At 52.7% G+C, this 21,849-nt stretch overlaps 6 protein-coding genes across 6 annotated transcripts; 2 read left to right on the top strand and 4 right to left on the bottom strand.

The window, feature by feature from the left end:
• The first annotated feature begins 341 nt into the window (after window positions 1-341).
• On the top strand, window positions 342-3,794 carry C7974DRAFT_364951 (heterokaryon incompatibility protein-domain-containing protein). Its single transcript, XM_046139815.1, has 3 exons — window positions 342-536; window positions 584-2,500; window positions 2,843-3,794. The coding sequence occupies exons 1-3, from the start codon at window positions 450-452 to the stop codon at window positions 3,665-3,667; spliced, it is 2,829 nt and encodes a 942-aa protein (XP_045994102.1). The 5' UTR covers window positions 342-449; the 3' UTR covers window positions 3,668-3,794.
• A 242-nt stretch (window positions 3,795-4,036) lies between these two features.
• C7974DRAFT_378967 (uncharacterized protein) lies at window positions 4,037-4,551 on the bottom strand (the record flags this gene model as incomplete). The annotated part of the gene is made up of 2 exons (XM_046140434.1): window positions 4,037-4,224; window positions 4,278-4,551. 2 exons carry the CDS (start codon window positions 4,549-4,551, stop codon window positions 4,037-4,039), a joined length of 462 nt encoding a protein of 153 aa, XP_045994101.1.
• A 332-nt stretch (window positions 4,552-4,883) lies between these two features.
• C7974DRAFT_37819 (uncharacterized protein) lies at window positions 4,884-5,783 on the bottom strand. Its single transcript, XM_046140400.1, has 3 exons — window positions 5,667-5,783; window positions 5,446-5,609; window positions 4,884-5,393 (listed from the first exon to the last, which is right to left on the bottom strand). The coding sequence occupies exons 2-3, from the start codon at window positions 5,464-5,466 to the stop codon at window positions 5,211-5,213; spliced, it is 204 nt and encodes a 67-aa protein (XP_045994100.1). The 5' UTR covers window positions 5,467-5,609; window positions 5,667-5,783; the 3' UTR covers window positions 4,884-5,210.
• Window positions 5,784-6,926: 1,143 nt separating this feature from the next.
• On the bottom strand, window positions 6,927-8,132 carry C7974DRAFT_37712 (uncharacterized protein). The gene is made up of 2 exons (XM_046140329.1): window positions 7,369-8,132; window positions 6,927-7,315 (listed from the first exon to the last, which is right to left on the bottom strand). The coding sequence occupies exons 1-2, from the start codon at window positions 7,970-7,972 to the stop codon at window positions 7,017-7,019; spliced, it is 903 nt and encodes a 300-aa protein (XP_045994099.1). The 5' UTR covers window positions 7,973-8,132; the 3' UTR covers window positions 6,927-7,016.
• C7974DRAFT_37724 (Mss4-like protein) lies at window positions 8,069-9,101 on the bottom strand. The gene is made up of 2 exons (XM_046140337.1): window positions 8,326-9,101; window positions 8,069-8,263 (listed from the first exon to the last, which is right to left on the bottom strand). The coding sequence occupies exons 1-2, from the start codon at window positions 8,698-8,700 to the stop codon at window positions 8,165-8,167; spliced, it is 474 nt and encodes a 157-aa protein (XP_045994098.1). The 5' UTR covers window positions 8,701-9,101; the 3' UTR covers window positions 8,069-8,164.
• A 9,887-nt stretch (window positions 9,102-18,988) lies between these two features.
• On the top strand, window positions 18,989-20,320 carry C7974DRAFT_318124 (uncharacterized protein; the record flags this gene model as incomplete). Its single annotated transcript, XM_046138636.1, has 2 exons — window positions 18,989-20,158; window positions 20,210-20,320. 2 exons carry the CDS (start codon window positions 18,989-18,991, stop codon window positions 20,318-20,320), a joined length of 1,281 nt encoding a protein of 426 aa, XP_045994097.1.
• Between the last annotated feature and the right edge of the window lie 1,529 nt (window positions 20,321-21,849).

Raw genomic sequence — 21,849 nt, 5'->3', positions numbered from 1 at the left:
TGCAGGACGCGAGGTCAGATGCAGCACAGAATGTCGCGGTGTAGCAATCGAATCACCATTGCTCCTACTCTGGTAGGTACGAGTTTATACCTACCGTACAGTACATGTACCTTCAAGGTTCTCAAATTGTAGCAATTCCACTTCGCGTGCGCACCTTCCCTACACATACAATCCTCGATCATTCGCCTCGTTCTCTCAGTGCGCCGCAGCACCTCAATTTCTTACCTCGTGCGCCGCCTCGAGCGCTGACATGTCTGTCGTCAGCCAGGCGATGGTTTGCACGAAGCTGGGGATGGTTGGGTGAACATGGCGCATCCTCATGCAGGTCAGCGCGAATCAAGCGAGGAGCATTTGGCCCCCAACTATCCAGTCAGCCAACTATTTAGGCAGTGGCATCCTCCACGAGCGTTCACCTGAGTCCAGGATCGCCATCACGCAAGGCTGATGAGATGTCGCAAGGCCATGGCGACGGCCAATCTCTGCGAAACCAGGCTGTAGTGTTATGGCATTCTGAGGGTGCGCGGGACCCGGCAAATGTACCAGCCTCGCTGTACCATACAGAACGTGTTACTCATTCATTTAGGAATTATGCCGCACCTGTGTGTCTCTCGAAGTCAGTGTCGATAAGTTCAGGGTGAAATCGCAACCACATTCGAATTCGCAGCACAGTCCTGCAAGCTTCAGTTTGGTATCTTCGACAGACTCAAAAAGCCTTGGTACGTTGACAGAGATTTACGAAAGAGCTTCAGAAGGCTGTAGCCTATGCGTGTTGATTGTCAAGTCTGCCCATGCCCGTCACGAATATTTCGACCCGAGGGGTGAAGACTTCGCGGCCGTGCAGCATGCTACATGTCGCGTCAGCTGGGAAGTAGATGGACGTAAAGCAGTAAGGGACCGAGCAAGAAAGGGTGACCGAAAGCAATCAGACACTGCCCGTGGCCTCACCAGGAGAATGCACTTGAGGTGGGATCACGGTAGCATCAAGGACGCCTACGTGGTCCTCATTGTCCAGGATAAGTTTCTGACCACCGCATCAGATGCGCATCGCATTTGGGGCCCCGAATCGTTATTCCTTGGGCGACGCATCGAGACCACTGGCAACATTCAAACGCGCCTAATCAGTTGGTATGATCTCTGTAGGCAACATCACTCAGGACAGTGTATTGGAGGAAGTACGCAGACGTCTGCCAAGTTCGATGAACTCTTGTCGCACTCCTATTTTGGGGTCGTCGACGTGCTCAATATGCAATTGACCGAGTTGCCCCGCATGTCTCCATCAGGCGACACTCGATACGCGGCATTAAGTTATGTATGGGGTACAAAGCGCACTTTCACAACGACACTTGAGAACATCAATCTTTTGAGGATGCATGGAGGCATAGAGAAAGTACAGCAAGAACTTCCTCCAGTCATTCGGGATGCCATTGACCTTGTGCGTCGCCTGGGTTTGCGATACATCTGGATCGATGCACTCTGCATCACGCAAGATAGCCCGCAATCCTGGAAGCTCAATGCGTACAACATGGATGCCATCTATGGTAATGCCGACTTGACAATATGCGCTGCGGATGGGGATGATGCTTTCACGGGTCTGAAAGCAATGAGACCCTCAATCGGGACACAGCATCAGGCTGTGACAGATTGTGGCGGAGGTGTTCAGCTTATGCTCAGTCGACCGCCGGAGATATCCATAAAGTCGTCGAAGTGGAATACTCGAGCCTGGACATTCCAGGAACGCCTACTTTCACGCCGATGTTTAATCTTCGTTGAAGGCAGAGTCTACTTTCAATGTCCATCCACTGGCGTTTCGGAAGACATATATGCAGACAGAGAAGGCGCAGGTTGGTCCCTGGACTTCGTTGACGCCCCCTTACAAATGTTCAAGCGGCTGTCACAACGATCCTTCTGGGTCTATATGAGTGTGGTCGAACTCTACAGCGCCCGGGATTTGACTCATCCAAAGGACGTACTTGCAGCATTCAGCGGGATCACGAATCGCCTGGAAAACCAGATGTCAGCACCCTTTGTCCTAGGGCTGCCGAGCTCCCACTTTGATCTTGCACTTCTATGGCAGTTCACTGGCCTAGCTCAACGGCGCACACCCCGTGATGAGCGCGAAAAAGAAGGCTATGCAGGCTTAAAGTTTCCCAGTTGGAGCTGGATGGGATGGATGGGCGCTCCAACGACGTACGAACGGTCATTTATGGGTGACTGCCTTGAAAATCCAAGTGATTGGCTGAGATCGCATACTTGGATACGCTGGTTCGTCAGAGATGGAAAAGGTGACCTACGACCACTACATTCTGATTTCCACTGGAGTCAAGACCGAAGCGAAGAGTCGAAATGGCGAGGATACAGTCATGCCCGTCTCAGTGGGGAGAAGATCTGGACACATTATAATGAGCGTGACTTGGAGGAAGTCATTTACGTCGAGCGCTATCCAAGAGTTGCAAACGACAGGGTATATGCCGACAATTCGAGACACGATCATAGGCTTGATGTCATTGTAGATGCCTCTTCAGGGGCATCAGAGCAGTACGTCTATCAGAGTCGGAGGCGTAGACGCGCACGAGATTCCAAGTGAGTGAACGCATACCCTTTCAACGGCAACGAAGCTGAAATGATATCAAGACATACATCATCTAGATCACCTAGCTTAAAGAACAATCTCAACTCTCGGAGACCTCCGTACGACCACATGAGGGTACTCTCGGACCTGTCTGCAATGTGCAGACTTCTCATATACCCGATTATAATATTCTTGGAACATCTCAAATTTGACGGCTTGTCTAGCTTCCTATTCCAACTGAGTTTATTTCATACTCGCTTTGCAACCAGAGAGCGATCGCGTAGAGCGAGATACGCAACAACCATCGATGAATCCGATACATCCTCCCAGAGCACTGTCTATTCGATGTCCGAACATAGGAGACAACCGGCGATTCACGAATCACGCCGACGCTACGAACACTTCCGCTACGTCGAGCCAGTAGCAGAGTCTAGCGACCCCACTTCTGAAGGCAATGAAGTCAGAGAGAGGACCAGGCGCAGGAGCTATAAGCGCCCTCCCCGTCGGAGCTCCGAGCACCATCAAAAAGCGGTGGGCCGAATATCACTGTCTTTTGATCGGATATTCGGTTCCTCGCAAGAGACGCAACCAGTCGAGACCGAGGCAAACCCAAGGTTTTCGATTTACTCGAAGGAGTGTCCGTATCGACCGGTTGTCGCCGAGTACACCAGAAATCTCGACAGCCCCGAGTTCCCGCTGATGCCGATTCTGCAGTTCTGGACCTACTACACGTGGCTCAACATCTCCATGCCAGCAACTCCCGAAGCTGACATCAACCCCGAGACTGTGCGATGCCACATTGCAGACGACAGCGGAGACTGGTGCGGTTCCATCGTGCTCGACAGGCCGTGGGTCGAGTCCAAGACTTTTGCAAGCAGGGAGTTCATTGCCATTTCTGAAGCGAAGCAATTCAACATGGAAGAATGTCCAGTCTGGACTTACTATATCCCCAAGGAGCGAGATCAGTCTGAGTGGGATCTGTTCTACGTATTGCTTATTGAGAGAAAGGATGAGCAGTGGGAGCGTGTAGGCTTGGGCAAGGTGTTCAAGGAGGCGTTCATGCGGACCGCGAAGTGGAGGGAGATCATGCTAGGCTGATGTATCGAATTAGCAAATTTCATAGGCGTGGGGAGTCACATCAAGGTGAGTTTTTCTCGTTATTAGAATTGATCACGTCCACGTGTAGGTAGCAAACGTCCACGTGTGCGCCAGTAACACGGAACTTGTATGAATGTATTCACCGTGAGCTATTTACGCTTATCATTGAGGCATGCAGTCCCTTCGCATAGTGTCATCATTGAACATACTCGCCGCAGTGTCATGCAGAACGTTCATGCAGAATGGTCATGTGAATATCACTTCCAGTATACCTTGCTTCGAAGACTTGGTAGACCCCATATTCAGTACATGCCTGCGCTATGCAACGCTCAAGAGGCGCCTGTCGCTGTTCACCTGGTATACGCCACCTCATTTTTTCTTGGTGATCTTGGGAACTCGAGGACGGTCGGGGTCGTTCGCGTTGTGGGGGACGGCGAATGGCAGACGGCCTCCTTCGATCTCTTCAAACGGCAGTGATCCAAAGCGGACGCCACCAGGGAAGGCGGGACGGAGAGCCGATGGCGTGGAAGATGCATTCGACCTGCTGCTCGAATCTTCTGATCATATGAGTTCAGTGCAGGCCAGTAGTCAAAGAATGGACCGAACTTACGCGGAGTAGTCGTTGTCGCGTGAGAAGTTGACTCTGAGGCTCCCTCGCTCGCAGATTCATGACCTATGCCAGCTCCAGCGCCGGCATCGGTACTAGCTCCAGTGCCAGCATCAGTACCAGCTCCAGCGCCAGTATCGGTACCAGCTCCAGCGCCAGTATCGGTACCAGCTCCAGCGCCAGTATCGGTACCAGCTCCAGCGCCAGTATCGGTACCAGCCCTAGCATTCTCGGACCCCAGTTTGGGTGCTGCTTTTGGGGGCGCTTGTCCATCCATGAGGGTGTGGATGAACACGTTTGGATTGAAGGGAGTGGTTGTGACGCGCGGAAGTGGGTTGTAGGAAGATGACGGTAGATGTATGAAAGTTTTTGAGCAGTTTGCGTGGGTACGAAGTGAAAGAAGCGATCTGCAAATACCACCGACAAAATCCATAAACAATGTGAAGGTGAATTATTGCAAACGCACGCGCAAAGTATTGTAACATTGCGCGCCGACGCCGTTAGTATGGAACAAGAGGAAGTGAATTGCGAGTGAAGTGGCAAGGGAATAGATTGTATTCAGCTGGAAAGCATCGGTCATCTCGACAATCACGCGGGCCCGTCACCGTATTAGTAAAAATATCCGTGAAGGAAGCGTCGAGAGTCACATCAAAAGTAGTTTTACTCGTAATTAGAATCGATTCATCGAAAAGCTGGGGTATCTATGCGCCACTCGTGATCAAGAATGCTTGCACTCCTCATCGGGTATCCGGCGCATCTCCATATCGTACAAAAGAAAACTCCAGTATGCTCATGCATTACAGCGCCTCTCCAATAGCAGTCGTGATGTTGGCGTGGTTTGCTTCGCTAGTAGCTCCGCTTCCTCAGACGCCCAACTCCCGCCTCACTTTCCTGGCTGACACAACGTGTCAGTGCAGAAACAAGACGGGAAGCCGTTTAGACTCTACTCGTGTGGTGCGAAGTACGAGCGCGTCTACCACCGCCGCGGCCGCAAGTCAGGCAGGAGATGATGATGCCGAACAGGGAGACAATGGCGTTGATGATGGCCTTCAATCCGGCGGCAATGGCGTTAACAATGGCCATGATGCAGTTGCCGATCGTGCGGAAGATGGACTTGATCTGGATGCTGTTAGTGAACGCACATGGGAGAAGCTGCCTGGCGTAAACTTACGCAAGAGACTACGGCACCCATGTTTGCGGTTGTGTGATGTTTGATTGATAAGTGTGGTGATGGTGATGGTGGACTTCGTGATCTGGTGTGCGGGAGAGTGTTGTAGTAGTAGTGGTTTGGGTTTTGCTGTGGAATGAAAGCATAAACAAACGCGACTCCCCTCCCTTATAACAGGTCAGACCTTCCGTTTGGCGTTGACGTCACACCCCTGCTCACCTTACCTCACCGCACGCGCTGTACATGCCAATTTCCCACAATCTCAATCATGCAGCGTGACCGCAAACAGCACATGCCCATCATGCTTACCAGAGAAACCTGCTCCTCGAACTGACGTTACGGGTCCTCCCAAAACGGCAGCGATGAGCGAAAAAACATCTCTTTACAGTGCAGCAAGCAGGGTTGGCCCGCGTTTAGAAATCAAACGCCACATGCTTATTGTCTGTTATGCCGTCATAGGTAGCGTGAGATTGCTCAATGCAGCATCGATCTGCAGCTGCTGTGGCTGGAACCAGCCGCCAGACTGCCTTTATCGCATCAACGCCAACCTCTTGCAAGTCTGCCGAAGGGATCTTCTGCCGAGATTGACGAAAGATGTAATGATAGCCAGCCGTTGCGCGTCGTCAGCGTTATCCTACCAACCAACGGTGCATCCACACCACCTGTACAGCACCCTGCCTAGCTTGTTCTCCGCAATCGAGCTTTTACATGACCCGCACGCGATGCAAATTCTGTGCTCGTTTTGTATCCCGTATGTCCTAAAGCGGATCCTCTCTCTGACGTAGTAATAGTTCCACCCAGATGTTTTTCCGATCCAGTAAGTCGGTTCAGCCTCTTGATGACGCCACTGAACAGGGGTGCAAAATCAGGGTTGGCGCAAAACAAGGCGGCATTCTCGTGCAATCTCACTGCGCTGGTCATGACGCATAATCTGCCAGAGCTTTCTCGTTCTTTGATGAGTGCGAGATGAAAATCCCTTGCCGTGCCAAGTCCATTGTGATGAACGTTTCAGCATTTAGCCCCAGCATTGTTCCAGGCCTTGCTGTGGCTACTGCGAGCTAGAAAGGCTGCCGTGGGAGCTTGCGGCGCGCCGTTCATGTAAAGAATGGGTCACAGGACGCCCGCTATTGACGCCTATCCTGGTCTAAAGTTTGGCGCAAACGCAGTCTGAACTTCAATACATTGTGAACAGCAAAGTGAACTGTATTTCTGGCGTATTACATCTACATTTCTAGCAACAGGCTAAGCGGCGCTGTCCACTGGCCAACATATGTCCCAGACACTGTATATTCTCCGCAGCCTCGGTAGTGTCTCAAGCTCCTTCTGACTTGACGATACGATAACGGAGATCCTTGTCTATGAGGTTGGTGCTCACTCCACGTAGACGACGCCATGATATACCCTCACTCAGCGATGGTTTATGCCAGCAAAGTTGTAGTATACGACACCCAACAGGTGCGTGACAGGGATCGTGCCCCGGTCTATATGCGATCGATGCGGCACCAAAAGTTCAGAAGTCTCTACAGCGAACCGACTTCGGCAACCCCTTTGTGCATGTTGTCTCAGCATCTCTTTCAGCCAACTAGAGCCGGTGCCGCAAACGTGCCCTTTGCTCTGACACATAGATCCCCGTTGACACTCTCCAGTGTCCCAATGATCTCAATCAGCTGTCCAGGTTCGGACCTCTTGGTCATATCTTTCTGGGGTGGAAGCCAGGACAACCATGTCTTTGTGGGCTCGGCCTCGGGTTCAGGAACAGGTTCGGTCTGGGGTAGACTCGGTTTGGCAAACGATGCGCGCAGAATGTAAAAGTCTAAACTGTACGTAGGTTTCGCGTAGGTCACTTTGAGCGACGTCGGGCGGTGGACCTGCTCTGTGTTTGAATTAGCAAAGTGCACAGCGCATATCTGCGACTTGTCCATTTACCAATGGTCCCACTTGGTCCTCGGACCATCCTCGCCATAGCCTCATCGAAGACAGTGGCAATTACACCGCCATGCGTAACTCGAGGCCATCCTGATAGCCCTCCGCCTAACCAGATCACCGCTACCATTTCTCTTGTCTCTGCATTCCAGAATGCCCTTTGTACTCCAAGTCCTCTTGTTCCACTCATGACGCCTAGTAAACCACCATTTTCCACTTCACTTTTGCCCAGATCTACCTCCAGCCATGCCTTTGGCTCCTCTATTCCTGCTGCACTCGACAATGGTATGTCTGAATGTACGCTATAGCTCTGCTTCCTCAGCACCTTCACTATGTCCAGCCTGTCGATGTCGGCACCCAGTGACTCTAGTATACGCGCGTCGTCCTCGGATCCAGGCTCAGGTAGGCCAAGTGGTGCCGCAAAGTGTCGAGCACCTAAGCCTGTACTTATCCCAAGAACGAGGATAGTGCCATACCACAGGTAAGACCAGCGGATCTTCGACTGCAAAGGGAATTCAAGGGGCGCAAGTGGAGCGCGGGAACGCGGACAGCATCGGGTAGCTACATTAAAGGGTGTTCGATGCAAAAATTGGCGCGCGCGAAACATTATGTACAGATACGTGGTTCTGAAAGATTCGCAAAGTGAATGTTATGGTGCAGAGCGTCGAAAACCGCCGAGGCTCAGAGGTTTAGTGGCTTGGCAGGATCGAACATTTACTAAACCCCGATCCTATTTCCAGAATCCTGGCGCTCGAAACAACACTTACTTGACCAGTAGACCAATAACTGCTTCCGAAAACTAGTCCTTGGATTCCTTCGATGTCTTATCATCCTTTGAGCGATTCTCAATGTGACCGACACTCAGCTCCTCGAGGCTCACATCATGGAACATACGAACCTGCTTGCCATCAGCCCAGACCCAAGGATTCATAGGGCGACATTTGGATGGCCTGAACTCACATTGATACCCAGCAAATCCAACCCTCCGCCTTCACCAAACTCCTTCATCCTAGGATCGAAGAATACACTACTTCCACACTGTCCGCAAAACTTGTGCAAATTCTTCTTTGGCCCGAACGCGTAACTCTTCAGGACATCCTCGCCGCTGGTTATGTGTAGCTGCTCTCGGGACGGATACACGAGGTAATAGCCGTTACGTTGGCAGATGGAGCAGTTGCAGGACACAACTTTCCACTCCGACAGAGGTGGGGAGAGGTCAACTGTGTAAGACACGATGCCGCAGTGGCAGCTGGCCGCATATGTTTGAACGTTTGTGGGATTGAATGTAGGTAATGGTGGAGGAGCCGTGGCCTGGTTATCGTCGTTTTGGCTCATGATGTCAGGTGCTGTCACATACAGAACTAGTACCGCACTGCTTGCAGCATTTGTTGTCGTTCTTGAAGAGGTGTTCCTGTAGTGTGGTTTATCGTAGCTCGTTCATGACGCGTCAGGCCTCCACGAAGAAGATTCGGGAATAACCGCAGGAATGGTCGGAGACATATGATATGTCTCCGCGATTACGAAGTACTAAGTACAAAGTTTCCGGAACCAAAGCTAACGCCGCTTGACCTTTGCAGACCTTTGGATGCTTTTCATGATTCCGTGCCATTGACTTCACAGTCTGATATACGATCCGATTACAAAGGTTTCCACTAAAGATCAAGCCTGTCACGATAGTACATGGCTCATTGCACGGCCCTCAAACCACTATCATGATTCGCATCGCTAGATCTTACCCCTGATTCACCACATTGAATCTGTTTGCTGTACCAGAAAATCCCAGAAAATCCGTTTCCGCAAGTCTGGCAGACTCCCGGCTGACTCCGCGATCCCGCGCCAGGTCCCGCACTACGCGCTCGCAATCTTGTCACACAGTGTGCTAAATCTCGTGTGCCATTGCACTACCACCCCTCACTGAACGTTGTCGACCGTACCACACACCATCAACTCATGCACAGCCCGCTGGATACAGTGCAGGATGCCACCCGATCTTGCGCCCTGAATACACAAGAGGGTCCTTGTGTCACGATACTCCCATGCAAGCCACTGTGTGGAACGTTGAAAGCCGAGCGCTCCGATTGGTGGTGAAGATCGAGGTAATATCTCGCACTTGGATCAGGGGGTGGGCTGTGAGGTACCTAGTGTGGAGGCGATGGTACGAAGATGTGCGTTGGCGGCAGTCGTAGTTGTGAAAGGAAAGAGGGCCGCAGACCCGGAGCCGTGGTACTGCTGTTGCGAGGAGACTGAGCTGCGAGGACAGTAGTGGAATGCAGGGAGGTATTTTTCGGGATGTGGATTTTCTCTTTTGAGTCAATCTGACACGAAGAGCCCGCGCTCATTTGACGCAGAAGAGTGAGAATCATGCTGTTTACGTGTAGTATCAGTCTTTATGGGCCCCTTTAAATAATCACTACAAATTTAGGATACTGAATCACCGTTGGTCTCTTCTGCCAACCCATGTCGGTTCTGAGCGACTCCACAACGCCCCTCAAAGGACACTCTTGATGTTGCGCCACGCCTCATCGTACACAGCACTGAATTGCAGTCTTCCCTGCCACTATGTCCCAACCCCAGTGCCTGATGCTTCTCCTGTGACCCTCAAATTTCTCGTACTGCATGCAGCATGTTGTAGTGCAACGACCTGGTCGAGATTCTCTATTGATAGGACAAACACCAAGGGCTCAATATTTGGTGCAGGCACGGGTATATCAAGTGAAGTTTTTGGGCCAGGGTCTGAGACGTGCGGTGTTTTCATTTCCCAGACTGTCGGTGTGAGCGCAAGGTCTGCAAGCGAGTCGCGAGTGGATGTCTGGAAATCTTTGGCGTGGTTGATGAGGGTGCGAAACTCCGCTCGAGTGCTTTGTGGACCTACGCAATGGATAACTTGTCAGACCTAAGTTGAGGCTATTGTCTGGGACTGGATGATAGACAGAGGCTACATGTTCTGAAGCGTTGCATGGAGCTTCGCAGTCACAGTTTGTTGACCAGGAAGTAGCTAGTTAATTCGAGATATCAGGGCGTCATACTCTTGCGTGACTGTTGTCCCATGCTATATACATGCTTGCAATTCACAAGTGATATGAGCACTTTAAAGGGTGAGAGTCACGCGCCGAAGTTTTCTTGAAACCACATTGCCATAGACCGAAGACGATACGGGTAGATCAGTACCCTAACAGCGTTCTGTATTACACGAGACGATGTTTTGCAGCCGCTATCAGTCTCCAAGGTCAGGTCAAGAAATGTAGAGGTAGCGACTCAACGGGATGCATCCATACTGGATTACTCTCACGTGGTGACAGCTCGAACGTTGGAATATATTTTGAAAAAACGCATCAGCATATTTAATCAGCTCATCCAAAAGCTGAAACATTCCAATAAGGTATACTGTGCAGCGCAGTAAACCAGTAGATCCGTCACTGTTACGCGTTGCACACCACTTAATGGTCACCATGCGGTAATTGACCACAATATCTCGGTGTGGATTGCTCCCTATAGTATACTACGGTACAACTTGCGAAGTGATCAATTACACAGCAACTTTTTTGCTGTGATCATACTGCGTACCTATATTATCCAAGCCATTTCGTGTTCGTAGGGGTGTGCCCTAGTTGACAACGATTTTAACGAAAGTCCTGTTTGTATTTATAAAAGGTGTGTTGGTAGTGCATGCGCTTTATGAGTAGGGTGTACTTGTTGCAGGTACCGCATCTGTAAGCACCTCACTGCTGTCGCGACCTTCTAATACTAGATATTCTTGCAGTTTTCGGCTTCATGGCTAGTGTTGTTTGCTGATGCTGCATTATCAGCTGCTGCACCGTACCTGATGACTTCATGCTTTCAGATGGTATGTCGGTTGGAGAGAAAACCACAAACCCATGAAGAGGGACATGATGTTTTCAATCAGTAGTTGCAGGCTACGCTGCCCAACGAGAGGATATTGTTGCCACATAGTGAGCCCGAAAGGTGAACGTTGCGACGTCTTGTCGTCACGGGCCGTCTCCCATACTTTTGCTCGTCAAAGACTCAAAGATCTCCAGAAGCTATAGACACCGCAAATGATTTCATGCATTTGGGTAATGCGTCGGGCAGATACATCGTGCCGACGCTTTGTGGATTGCTGCAAATCAGAACTCGGGAAGCCAAGGCATTGCTACAATGGTGGATTCACAGCTTGGTCACCTAAATTGTATGTTTCAGAAGCTTCCACTGTTTATGTTGTTCATTTCAGATTATTCCATCAACACATATGTGTTGACATGTTGCAGTTCACCGAGCCCTGGCGTTCTACTTGGTCTGGTAACGAACAGAACTTAGAATTCTGCAAATTTCTGGTCATGTTGACGAAAGCTCGGATGTTTTAGCGAAACCCAAAAGCAAGGCTTGAAGAAACACCGGGAGAGGTCAAGTTGTACAAGACCGAGATGCTTGTACGGCGCCCACAGCGTCTTCCAAATCATGTATCGGCATGATGGGTGTCAGATCCGTGTACTCGGTGCCACATCACTGTTCTGATTCGTAAGTTCATGTGATCTATGCGAACGGCGCTCGTGCTACTCGAAATGCCCGGCATTTGTCAGTGGCTCAACGTTGACGACATGAGGCTCTGTCAAATGTCGAGCTGGTGTCTTACTTCAAGGGCACCCAGCGCTTTGACGCGGTGCATCGACTATTGTGTCATTGGAGTTGTCTCGGTGTGGTGTTACAGCGATGTGGACGGTTCGGGAGAGGGAAAACCACCATTCAATAGGGTCTCTGACAAGCAAAGCTCTTCGTAGGTTCTCCCGTAATACAAGATGCGCCATGGCTTTCTTTGACAATCTCTACAACGCCCGGACACTACTATCTCGTAAGTAACGCATCCAGACTGTCGTTAATGCTAGCCAATCGGTGTAACAGACGTCCTAATGTCAGCCGTGCGGCTGTAATGAGGCCCTGTAACAATAGCGACTTCAGTCAATGTCCTTGTTGGAAAAGAGCCTTCGGAGATGTATCTCGTTACTGGTCAGAGTACCATGAAGTGACACATTGCACTGTAATCGCAGAACATGTTGTAAGACCGTCGAGAGAGGTTCGCACATCTGAGTCAGGGGCAAAGGTGCCTGGTAACGAGTTTTGGCATTCCACCATCACCATTGGCAGCTTTATCGCTACCGTATTTACAGTCATCTGTTTATTTTTGGTAGACAGGGTACCAGTCAGCTGCCTCGATAACCGTGTAAATCAATAGGACTCCGTACTCGGGTCGGTTCCAACAAGAATGTCGGATATGAGCGTGTCTGCAAGCTTCGATGCCGATACAATCAAAAGGTTATCATATTTGACAGCAACAGATATTGCACCGGACCCTGTCCGACGGCTGAAAAGAATCAGTAGCTCCATACGCCAACAAGCAAATGCAGCTAGTCCCAAGTAATCCAGAGCTGTGCACAAGTTGCCCCAACGCTGATTCGTATACATCTTCGTATGCTTTCGTTGATTGACCATTGATCCGGTACCGCTTGGTGATGGACCTTGACCTTGTGGCCCGGGACCTTGTCGATCGAGGCAAATGCAAGACGCCAATTTCAATTCTAGCTTTTACCTAGAGTCTTGCTGAAGCTTGCCGCTGATATCGCCAGCATAGGTTTGTGATTGTTTCTTTTGGGGTCCAAAGCAACCCCACGTAAGTAAAGCAAACTTACGGAAGTGAGGGCGACGCGCCGAAAGACGGTCAGCAGATTTCACGCAGATGAGCGATTCGAAGCTAAAAAGTAAAACAAGTGTATGACCCAAAGTGCAGAGTCATGCAAGAATCATGTGTCACACAAAGTTTCCTTGACTCGATCTTTTGCAATGTGTTGATCAATACATGTACGAACGAGAAGCTTCAAAGAAGGCTGCAAACCCAGTAACGGGTCGTTGTGCAGTGTTTTGTTTCTCCCGCTCTACTCTATGTACGTAGTGTGGTAGAAGAACTAGGTGCAGGATGTCAGTCTGCGGTCGGTGTGCGTGATTGCTCAGCCTACCAAGCGTACCCCGACTGGTGTGATCTATGATGCAAGAGAAAACATACTGGGTGTGTTGTAAGCTCATTGGAAAAGTTCTGCAGCTGGTAGTGCGATTTTGCGGTTTCATATTGGTCAATATGGTTGAGATGGGCGGTAAGATGGCGCGTGCTGCACACGTATCACGGGTTGTGCTCCAGTTCCCACCTGCGCACCAAAGTGCAGACCGTCCGTCGCCAGAGGTACTCGCTGTACGAAGCGCGCGCGGGCAGAGATGCTGTGACTGGGCAGTATGAAGTGAATCTTCTGGGACCTAACGATGGTATTCCACTTCTGTTGCGCTGCAGCTTGGGTCGACAGCAGGGGTCGAGTGTCTCGCGACGACGCGTTACAGACTAGGAACTCCCTGCGTGCATCGTGATCCCAGGTCTGCACGATCCAGACGGGATGGCTTTCCTGGCGTCGAGCTTAGCTGGCACGATAACTGGCGTTTACTGGTTCAGGTAATGAGCGACACGGCTGGCAACGATTAACGGGATCTCCAATGCGGAGCGCTGTTGGCGTCCGCCACAAAGATTGGTGCTCGACTTTGAAGCAGTGACGCAGGTACAGACTGCACATCAAAACTCTGTTGATGATGATGATGGCCGGTTTAGAATCAGGACGCCCCACCCACCGTCTTAGCGATATTGATCTGCTGCAAGAATAATTCCGGTACCAACGCAAGGCGCGCTAACAGGCGCGCATAACGAAGTTAGCAGAGTCAAGTTTTAGGGGCGCACTCCGCGGCTGAAGAACAGCAAAAAAACCGAGAAGCTGAGACTCGATCTGGCCGCTCACAGGGAGAAATTTGTTTATGCCATCCAATTAGTGAATCGCGAAGTGCATGTTTAACTCATGCTCTGGACGCTTGGACACGACGACGGACGGTTGTAAGCGATGAACGGCTCAAACGTGCTCGACGCACGTCGCGATTATCCCAGCCATGGCAGTCTTTGGCGAGGGCCCCTCAGCCACATCGCCATTGGACGGCATTTGTGAGGATAAGCACAATTTCAGTCTGCATCATGCAGGAGAAAGAGCTGCCGAGGCCAAAAGTACAAGGAATAACAGTCTACTAGGGCCTCAGCTTAGTGATGGTGCAGGTCGAGTGTGCCATGGACGCAGCATGCTTGAGCGTGACAGCAAGTGTACTTGCTCGTTTCGAGCCACAATGGCGAAGAGCGCAGAGCTCCGGCCGTGGACACTGGAGTCGTTCGGCTTGAGCCAGGCAGTGCGTGCGTCGAACTGTTATGTTGTGCAGGGACAGTGGTAGCCTGGCAGCTGCAGCATCATGAACAGGTGGAAGAGGCTCAAAACGTGGCCGCCGCAGCCTAGATGGTGGTGAAGCGACTTGAGGATCTCCTTCGCCCACGCAGTACTGTGCAGCCAATGTTTCCAGCAACACGGTCGGGCGTCGTCGGGTCGAGGCTCGAGGTTTCCGAACCAGGGATTTGCGAGGCCTAGGCTGAAGCTTGCTGGACGCTAACGTTGTGGGCGTGTCAAAAACTAACGTGTGCAGCCCGCGTGTCACAGAGAGCCGACTGTGGGGACTCGGGCGCTCCGAACGCTTCTGATCGCAAAGATCTGGCAGAGTAACGGGCAAGATCCTAGCGCAACACAGCGTTGTGTGGAGGACGCCGCCACAGTCGATGTCTGAGAGTGCGAGAAGCGGATTGGCAGGAACGCAGAGTGCAGGCGTGAGGACAACGTTGAGCAACGTTGGCGAAAGCGTGGCCCTGAGTCGCTCGTTGCATTCTCAAGGGATTGCGATGTTCACTGATGTCCGGACAGTGTGCATGATGATTGATGGAATGCAAGCAACGCACAGGGCTGACACGGCCACCGCCCGTGACGGCATGGCGGGGTACGTACGGATAAGGCGAGAACGGAGTCCGTCGTGCACTTTCACTGGACGAGATTGGCAGCAATCAAACTGGTGCGCGAGAACCGGCAGAAGGGTCAGAAGTCATTTCCCAGGATGGGCATGCGAGTTGGCCGCCCTAGCAGCCCCCCGGCTCTGCAATAGCGGCGCCGTGTCTGATCGCACCATGGGGCAGGATCCAGATAGCCGTGGGACTCAACGAGCAGCTTTCCTCGAAGCGCAAGCGCGCTGAGAAGGGCCGGTCGGCCTCAGCACAACTGCCTCCAGCGGAGACGTGCAAACGATTGACTGGGCCCTCTCGCTTGACAGCTGTCTCTATTGGGCAACGGCGCCCAGGATTACACGACACCTGCATTGGCCGTGTTGCGTAACAGAGCATGCTGCGAGATGAAGGACTGACCCGTGTCTCTGCTGCAGAGCCTTGTGCTGGTTTAGGCGGTTGCTCGACAAATGTCGAGATACAGCGCTCGCAGAGTCGTCAGGGGCGGTCCCATGCTGCAGACGCCTACCGGGTCCCGAGACGGGGACAGCCAGCAAGCCCACACGCCTCTCGTCAACGTGTGGACTCAGGACCCAGGCAGGCCGGCACGGCTGCGGCTACAGATCTCTGCTGCACTATGCACCGCCTTGGCTCTGCAGCGCGCCCAGTGCAGGCTGGCGCCGGCCATGGCTGCCCCAAATGTGCGGTCTGTGGCAGCAGCCTCACGCACGGCCTGGGACGAATCCAGCACTCGATCGACGGCGGAGAGGTCCCCAGGTCCATGTCGTCTGTTTCTGCCGCGAGAGTCTCACCCGGGCAGTCGGTACGCGCTGGACGACACAGCATGCACCAGACGTCAGTCCATGCACAGGCAGCGCCCCCACCGCTCCAGCGCGCAGTCTACAGCAGCTGTCAGCGAGCGTCGACAGGCGCCCCGTACACCTGAGCGGGTGTGTGTGGTTGAAAATGGCACGCCTGGTGGTTGGGACGCACCCATTAGAGCATTATCGACACCGTCCCAATACGGCATGATGACACCAGATCAGACGCGCGCAAGATAATGAACCGAGAATTAATCCACAGCACGCCTGCACTTCCACGTGGAGATCCACCCTACCAACGCAAGCCGTGCGACGGGACAGGCGTAAGAGAGATGAGGGCGAGCAGGGACCGCGCGCTCGCTGCTTACGCCCGCGGGTCTTGCCCTTTCAGAAGCACACGTGCCGCAATCAATACAACAGTCTCGCTAATTATAGCTGCCACCGAGCCAGCTGCAAATGCTAATCAGTGCATGTTTCGGGCCAAAAAGCACTCTCCGGGCGTATGACGTTGCTGGTGCTGGATCGTCTTTGATCTTTTGCGCATTGGGGCAGCATGGTAATGTGTAGGGAGTGGATGCTAGTTGAGCTCCAGCGGGCGATCGAACAAGCACTGCTCTTTGTCCCCGCCATCGCTACGCCTGCTTAAGCGCAGGCAGGTCAATCAATCAATCATCAATCATGTGCAGCTCGCACTCATACTCCTACTCGGCTAGCGTCAGCTGGACCTCAAGCGTCTGTTGTCAGCTAGCCTGGCAGCAGGAAGGGGGCACGGTTGCTGCATTGGTCGCCGAAACTCTGGAGCATTGGCAGCGAGGATCGCAGGGTGATCACGCACTCATGGAGGAATAGACGCTGGGGTCGGGTCCGCTGCTGGTGATGCACGTTGGTGATGTTCGTCGCGCACCTTGTCTACAACGCTTGCTTGCACCGCCAGCTTGCATCGAGGGCGATCCGCACAACTAGCAAACGGGGACTGGGCCTTGTGAACGGCGAGCTTGGACAAAGGAGGGAAGGCGGTTGCTGTGGTAGGCCTTTGTCTTTGCTGGGCCAGACCAGATTCATTGGTCCGTGCAGGCCCAGTCGCTGTCGTCTCGTAGGCGCCAGACCCGACACATGCTAGACTTCTTCCTGCAGGCTCCTTACCCTTGGTACCTGGCCCTGGGCCATGGACGAAAAAGCACCTCGTCCTGTTTGTCTCTTGTCATGCCGCGAGCCCGGGTCAGGAGAGCCGCATCATTGCCACGCTGCTCTGTATGTAAGGCCTCGGGCAGGGAGGACGTCGCAGAACAAAGAAGCTGCGGCGAGAGCGACTGTCCACCAAACAGCTCAGCATCAGAGTGCTTTCACGTCTCCGGGCCGGCGCAAGCGACACCTCCTCCACTGTTCTGGTCCAAGCCGTCCCGCACGCCAACAGAGCCCGACAGACAGCCAGTGGCCAGGGTCTGTGGTCGCCTGGTGCGTGCATTCACCCCGGCAGCGCATTGTTGTCGGCGGATCCATGCTTGTCTGGTTCTCTAAACCACGCCTGAACGGTGTGGTGAATTTCTTATTCGCTGCGTTTCCTTCTGCCGTGCCTCGTTTACGATGCCCAAATCTGCAGAAGTGCGCCTGTTCATAGCGTTCCCGCCCGCTCACCTGAGGCTTGCTCTCGTGCCATTTCATCTCCCTCCCGATCCAGATCCTCATAACGCTCGGACTAACCCTATCGCCTGGTTGGGCCCTTGAGTAGAGGAACGCCAGTCAGCCACGCGAACCCGCCAACCCTGACACCCTTAGCCTGCCAGACACCCTTAGCCTGCCATACATATACGTGACCAGTGCTCTCCACTCGCTCGCGGTAACTTAACAAAGCCTCAATCCACCCAGGTTCCAGCCTTCTCCGCCATTACTCTGCTAGGGCGCCCAGGTACTGAGCTTAACAAGGTGTGATCGCCGCTCCGCGCGCCTCAAACTCCACCACCAAAAGCTCTTGAGGTTCACTGTCCCTCTACCCCAGGATCAGTGGCTCTCGCCATCAACGTGCAACACCAGATCCTGCAACGCCGCTGCAGTGGACGCTCACAAGGACAACCCCGTCTGCGCCTATTTCTCAACGCGGAAGTCGACGCCGTCCCAGCGCCCTGGTTCGAGTACCAGAAGCTTGACTACCAGCCAAAACAGCGCCCGTCGGTCCACAAACCCAGCACGGTCATAGTAGGAGCACCACCGTCTTGACCGAAACCCATCTTTCACACAGCCTGTACTACCGCCTCAGTGGCACTACGTCTGCGCAACCAGGAAACCGGGCCCTACCGAACGCTCCACCTCGGAGGTCACCACGGTTCCACGAGTATCTGCTTTTGCTCACCTGTGCGCCCTTCTGCTTCGGCCTGCGACGGCGACCATCATCTCTACCAGGCAGCGACTGAGACTCCCTAGCGATCTTTTGGCAAGGCCTGCATTTGTTGGTATCACTGCCTACCTGAACCAGCGCAGGTACCATTTCGAGGGCCGTTCACCAAGTAAAGCTTCATCGGGCTTCGGACCTGCCAGTCGCCGTCTGAGCAACAAGACACTAGCCAGGAGTACCATTGCAGACTCTTTGGACCAGGCGGGTATTCGTGCTCACAGCAACCTTCTACAAGATCGCCTTCCCTCCACTACCTGCATAACATCAGCACTTTGTCCCCCTCGACTAGACATCCTTCTTTCCACATTACGCCTCTGAGCTACAAGTAGCCGATCGCCCTTCGTGGAGCAACCCCGGCCTACACGTGGGCTATATTGGTCCGGTGCTCATTTCTCAAGTCCGCCTTTTGCAGCGTCACAGCTGCAGGCACTTCCAACTCCTTCTCCATCCGACGCTGGTAGGTCATCAGGACCTTACCGGAACACAACCGCCAACGTGGCTGCTGCAGTGGCTCACCCGGCTTCTATGCATCCTGGGTCTGACCCAATGGGTGCGCCTCCCAGCTTTGCGCAGCGGAGGCCTCATGCTGCTCAGTTGGGTAGCTTCGAACTTCCACCTCCGCCAATGCACAAATATCCGTTCACTAACCACGGTACCGTCTCGCAGTCGTCACAGGCGCCAACAACTATCGCTAGTGTTGGCAACCTTCTCACACCGCCGAGCACTGTCCACGGCGACGTGATAAGCCCTTCGTCTGGAGTGTCGACAAGCGGCGCAGCCTCAACAACGATGGCCTACCCCCAGAACTACAACCACATCTACTCTCCACCTACACAACAGCCATCGTACGGTTACCAACACACACAGTCTCAGCAAAACCAATATAGTCAGCAAAGCCGAGGTAAGTTTTCTCTACTGCGCGGAGATTATCAGCTGGGCCACCAAGACTTACACCACAAAGGGCTGAACCCACCGCCCTATGAGATGAACAACCAACTGCCACCATTTACGCCATCATCTAGCACATCGCATATGCCGTCGATGCCTGCCCACCACCACCAGCCTCACCATATGCTAGGCGCACAAACGCCTGTATCATCATCAGCACCTCACCAGTCGCCAGCATTGCCACAGGACACTTTCAGGCCACCACACCCTCCTACACCAACTTACAATTACCAGCCATCGGGAACGCCTCAGCATTCAAACTTCCCATATTCGACCGGGCCATCGCCGATTCAGCAGCATAGCCAGAGCCCGATCAGCGCAGGGGGCTCCATGTCCAGAATGTCGCCAGCGGTGTCGCAGGGGCAGATGCCTACTGTACCATCGAATAACCCAGCGCAACCCCCGTCCTACTACCAACGACCACCGCCATCAGCATATGCGCCAGGACCAGCTCCTGTCTTTTCAAACGTTCAAAACCCAAACGGCGGGCTGGCCTTGGTTGGTGTACACCCCGGAATGATGCCTAGTTTCAACAGCGGGCACGCAGCCCAGATGCCTCACTTTATGCAAGGCCACAACCCTCACCAGCAGGCGGCTTCGAATGACCGACCATTCAAGTGCGACCAGTGCCCGCAGAGTTTTAACCGCAACCACGACTTGAAGCGGCACAAGAGGATCCACTTGGCAGTCAAGCCTTTCCCTTGTACCCACTGCGACAAGAGCTTCTCGAGAAAAGATGCTTTGAAGGTATGTTGCTCTGCACGAAAAAGTCAGTGCATGTATGCTAACCTCACACAGCGCCATATTCTTGTCAAAGGCTGCGGCAAGGCTGCTGCGAACAGCGATGACACGAAGCGAGAAAGCCACTCGCCCAAGTCGGAAGCTGTCGAGTCGAAGGCACACCATTAGTGCCTTCGCCGTATTTACATGAGGCGCACGCCTCAGCCTTCTTCACTTCTCTTGTATTAAATACCCTTTCTGTGTTTGTCATTATGGTTTCAGCGCACGTTTTTACGACATCACTACGTTCGCTGTGCAGCCATTGGTTCACGATTTACTACGTCGTCTGCTTGTTACGTATTGGACTACCCTTGATACGCTTGGAAACTAGTATCTGTGGCGTTTGCGGGTATAGCATGCGATCATGTTCATGTTCCTTTTTTTGTTCGAATGCGGATACCTTTGTTCGGTTGTCAGGGGTTGTATTAGGTATGTGCAAAGAGCGTTCTTTTCGCGTGCATAGGCAGCGTTGGAGGCGGCAATATCGGAAATCGGTCGGATCCGGGGCCGGAAGCCGCAAACGGCCTCTTGGTTATAATGTGCATAAGGGTCAGAGACGACGGTAGGCACCTGTGTGGCAAAGGGCCAGAGATCAGAGTACAGGGGCCAAAAGGTGCTACGATGCCGAATACATGTTACGATTGCCGTTCTCTCTAATTGCTTGCCTTGCACAATGTCCTGCGTGATGAATGCGTCACAGATGAAGTCACTAGTCCGCAAGTGATGCCATAGAATATGCGGTGTATTCCAGAAGCAGGAGAGTATACGTCAAGAGTCTTGCGCAGATAGCTACTCACAGTCTATTCACAGCCTGTGAGTGTCCCGCGACTTTGGTGCGCTAGCCGATACCTGTCTCCGCCCCGCAACATCAGTGCGTTCCGTTTCTCACACTTCACCTCATCACTCTTCACTTCCATCCCATCTCCTAACGGCCGCAGCTCTGTTACATCAGCCATCCTTGGTTTTCATGTTCTACTCGCCAGACTCTGCGACATTCGTCGTATTTGACATACTTTCTGGACAACTGCGCATAGGACTGAACAGCTCGACTGCACATGGTTGCCTGCGAAAGATGAGACTGTTTGGTCAATTAGAGTAGCTACACCCAACTGTCTACAGGCCTATAGCTTTCTTTGGGTCGACTCATAAGCTTAGAAGATGCGCTTGCCACGCGGTCTTGTTGCTGCAAGGTGCAAACCTTCACGCAAGGGGCGCAGCAGCCGTCCACCAGTCCAGAAAGTCGATAGTAGTATACATGGTAGGAAGAATTCATTTCTTCGGTTAGGCCTCTTCATTCATTTCTTCAATCGTCCAGCCGACTCATTCCCTTCTGCTGTTTTGGTACACAGCCCCAAACATGTCATCTCCACCTTTTCTATCTTGGCACATTCTTCAGTATCGGGGTTTTCAGTATCGACCTGCCAAGAGTCCGGCAAGCATGCGACTTCTCTGCTCACACGGCTTTCTGTGCCTTCTCTTGTTTCTGACGGGGTTCGAGAGCACCTTCTGCTGGCGCCGCTCTTTCCAAGCCGGCCCGTGCGCTGCGTTTCCCTTCCCCTCCCAAGCTTGCACACAACCGCCCCTCGAGCTTCTCTACCGCGTGCATTCAGAATCTGTCGGCTTTTTGGTCGTTGAGTAGTTTTCAATTCCACCTGCAC

The sequence above is a fragment of the Boeremia exigua genome, assembly GCF_020726555.1.
Source record: "Boeremia exigua strain MPI-SDFR-AT-0100 chromosome Unknown C7974scaffold_10, whole genome shotgun sequence".
Lineage (NCBI taxonomy): Eukaryota > Fungi > Ascomycota > Dothideomycetes > Pleosporales > Didymellaceae > Boeremia > Boeremia exigua.
This window is presented reverse-complemented; position numbering and strand designations above follow the sequence as displayed.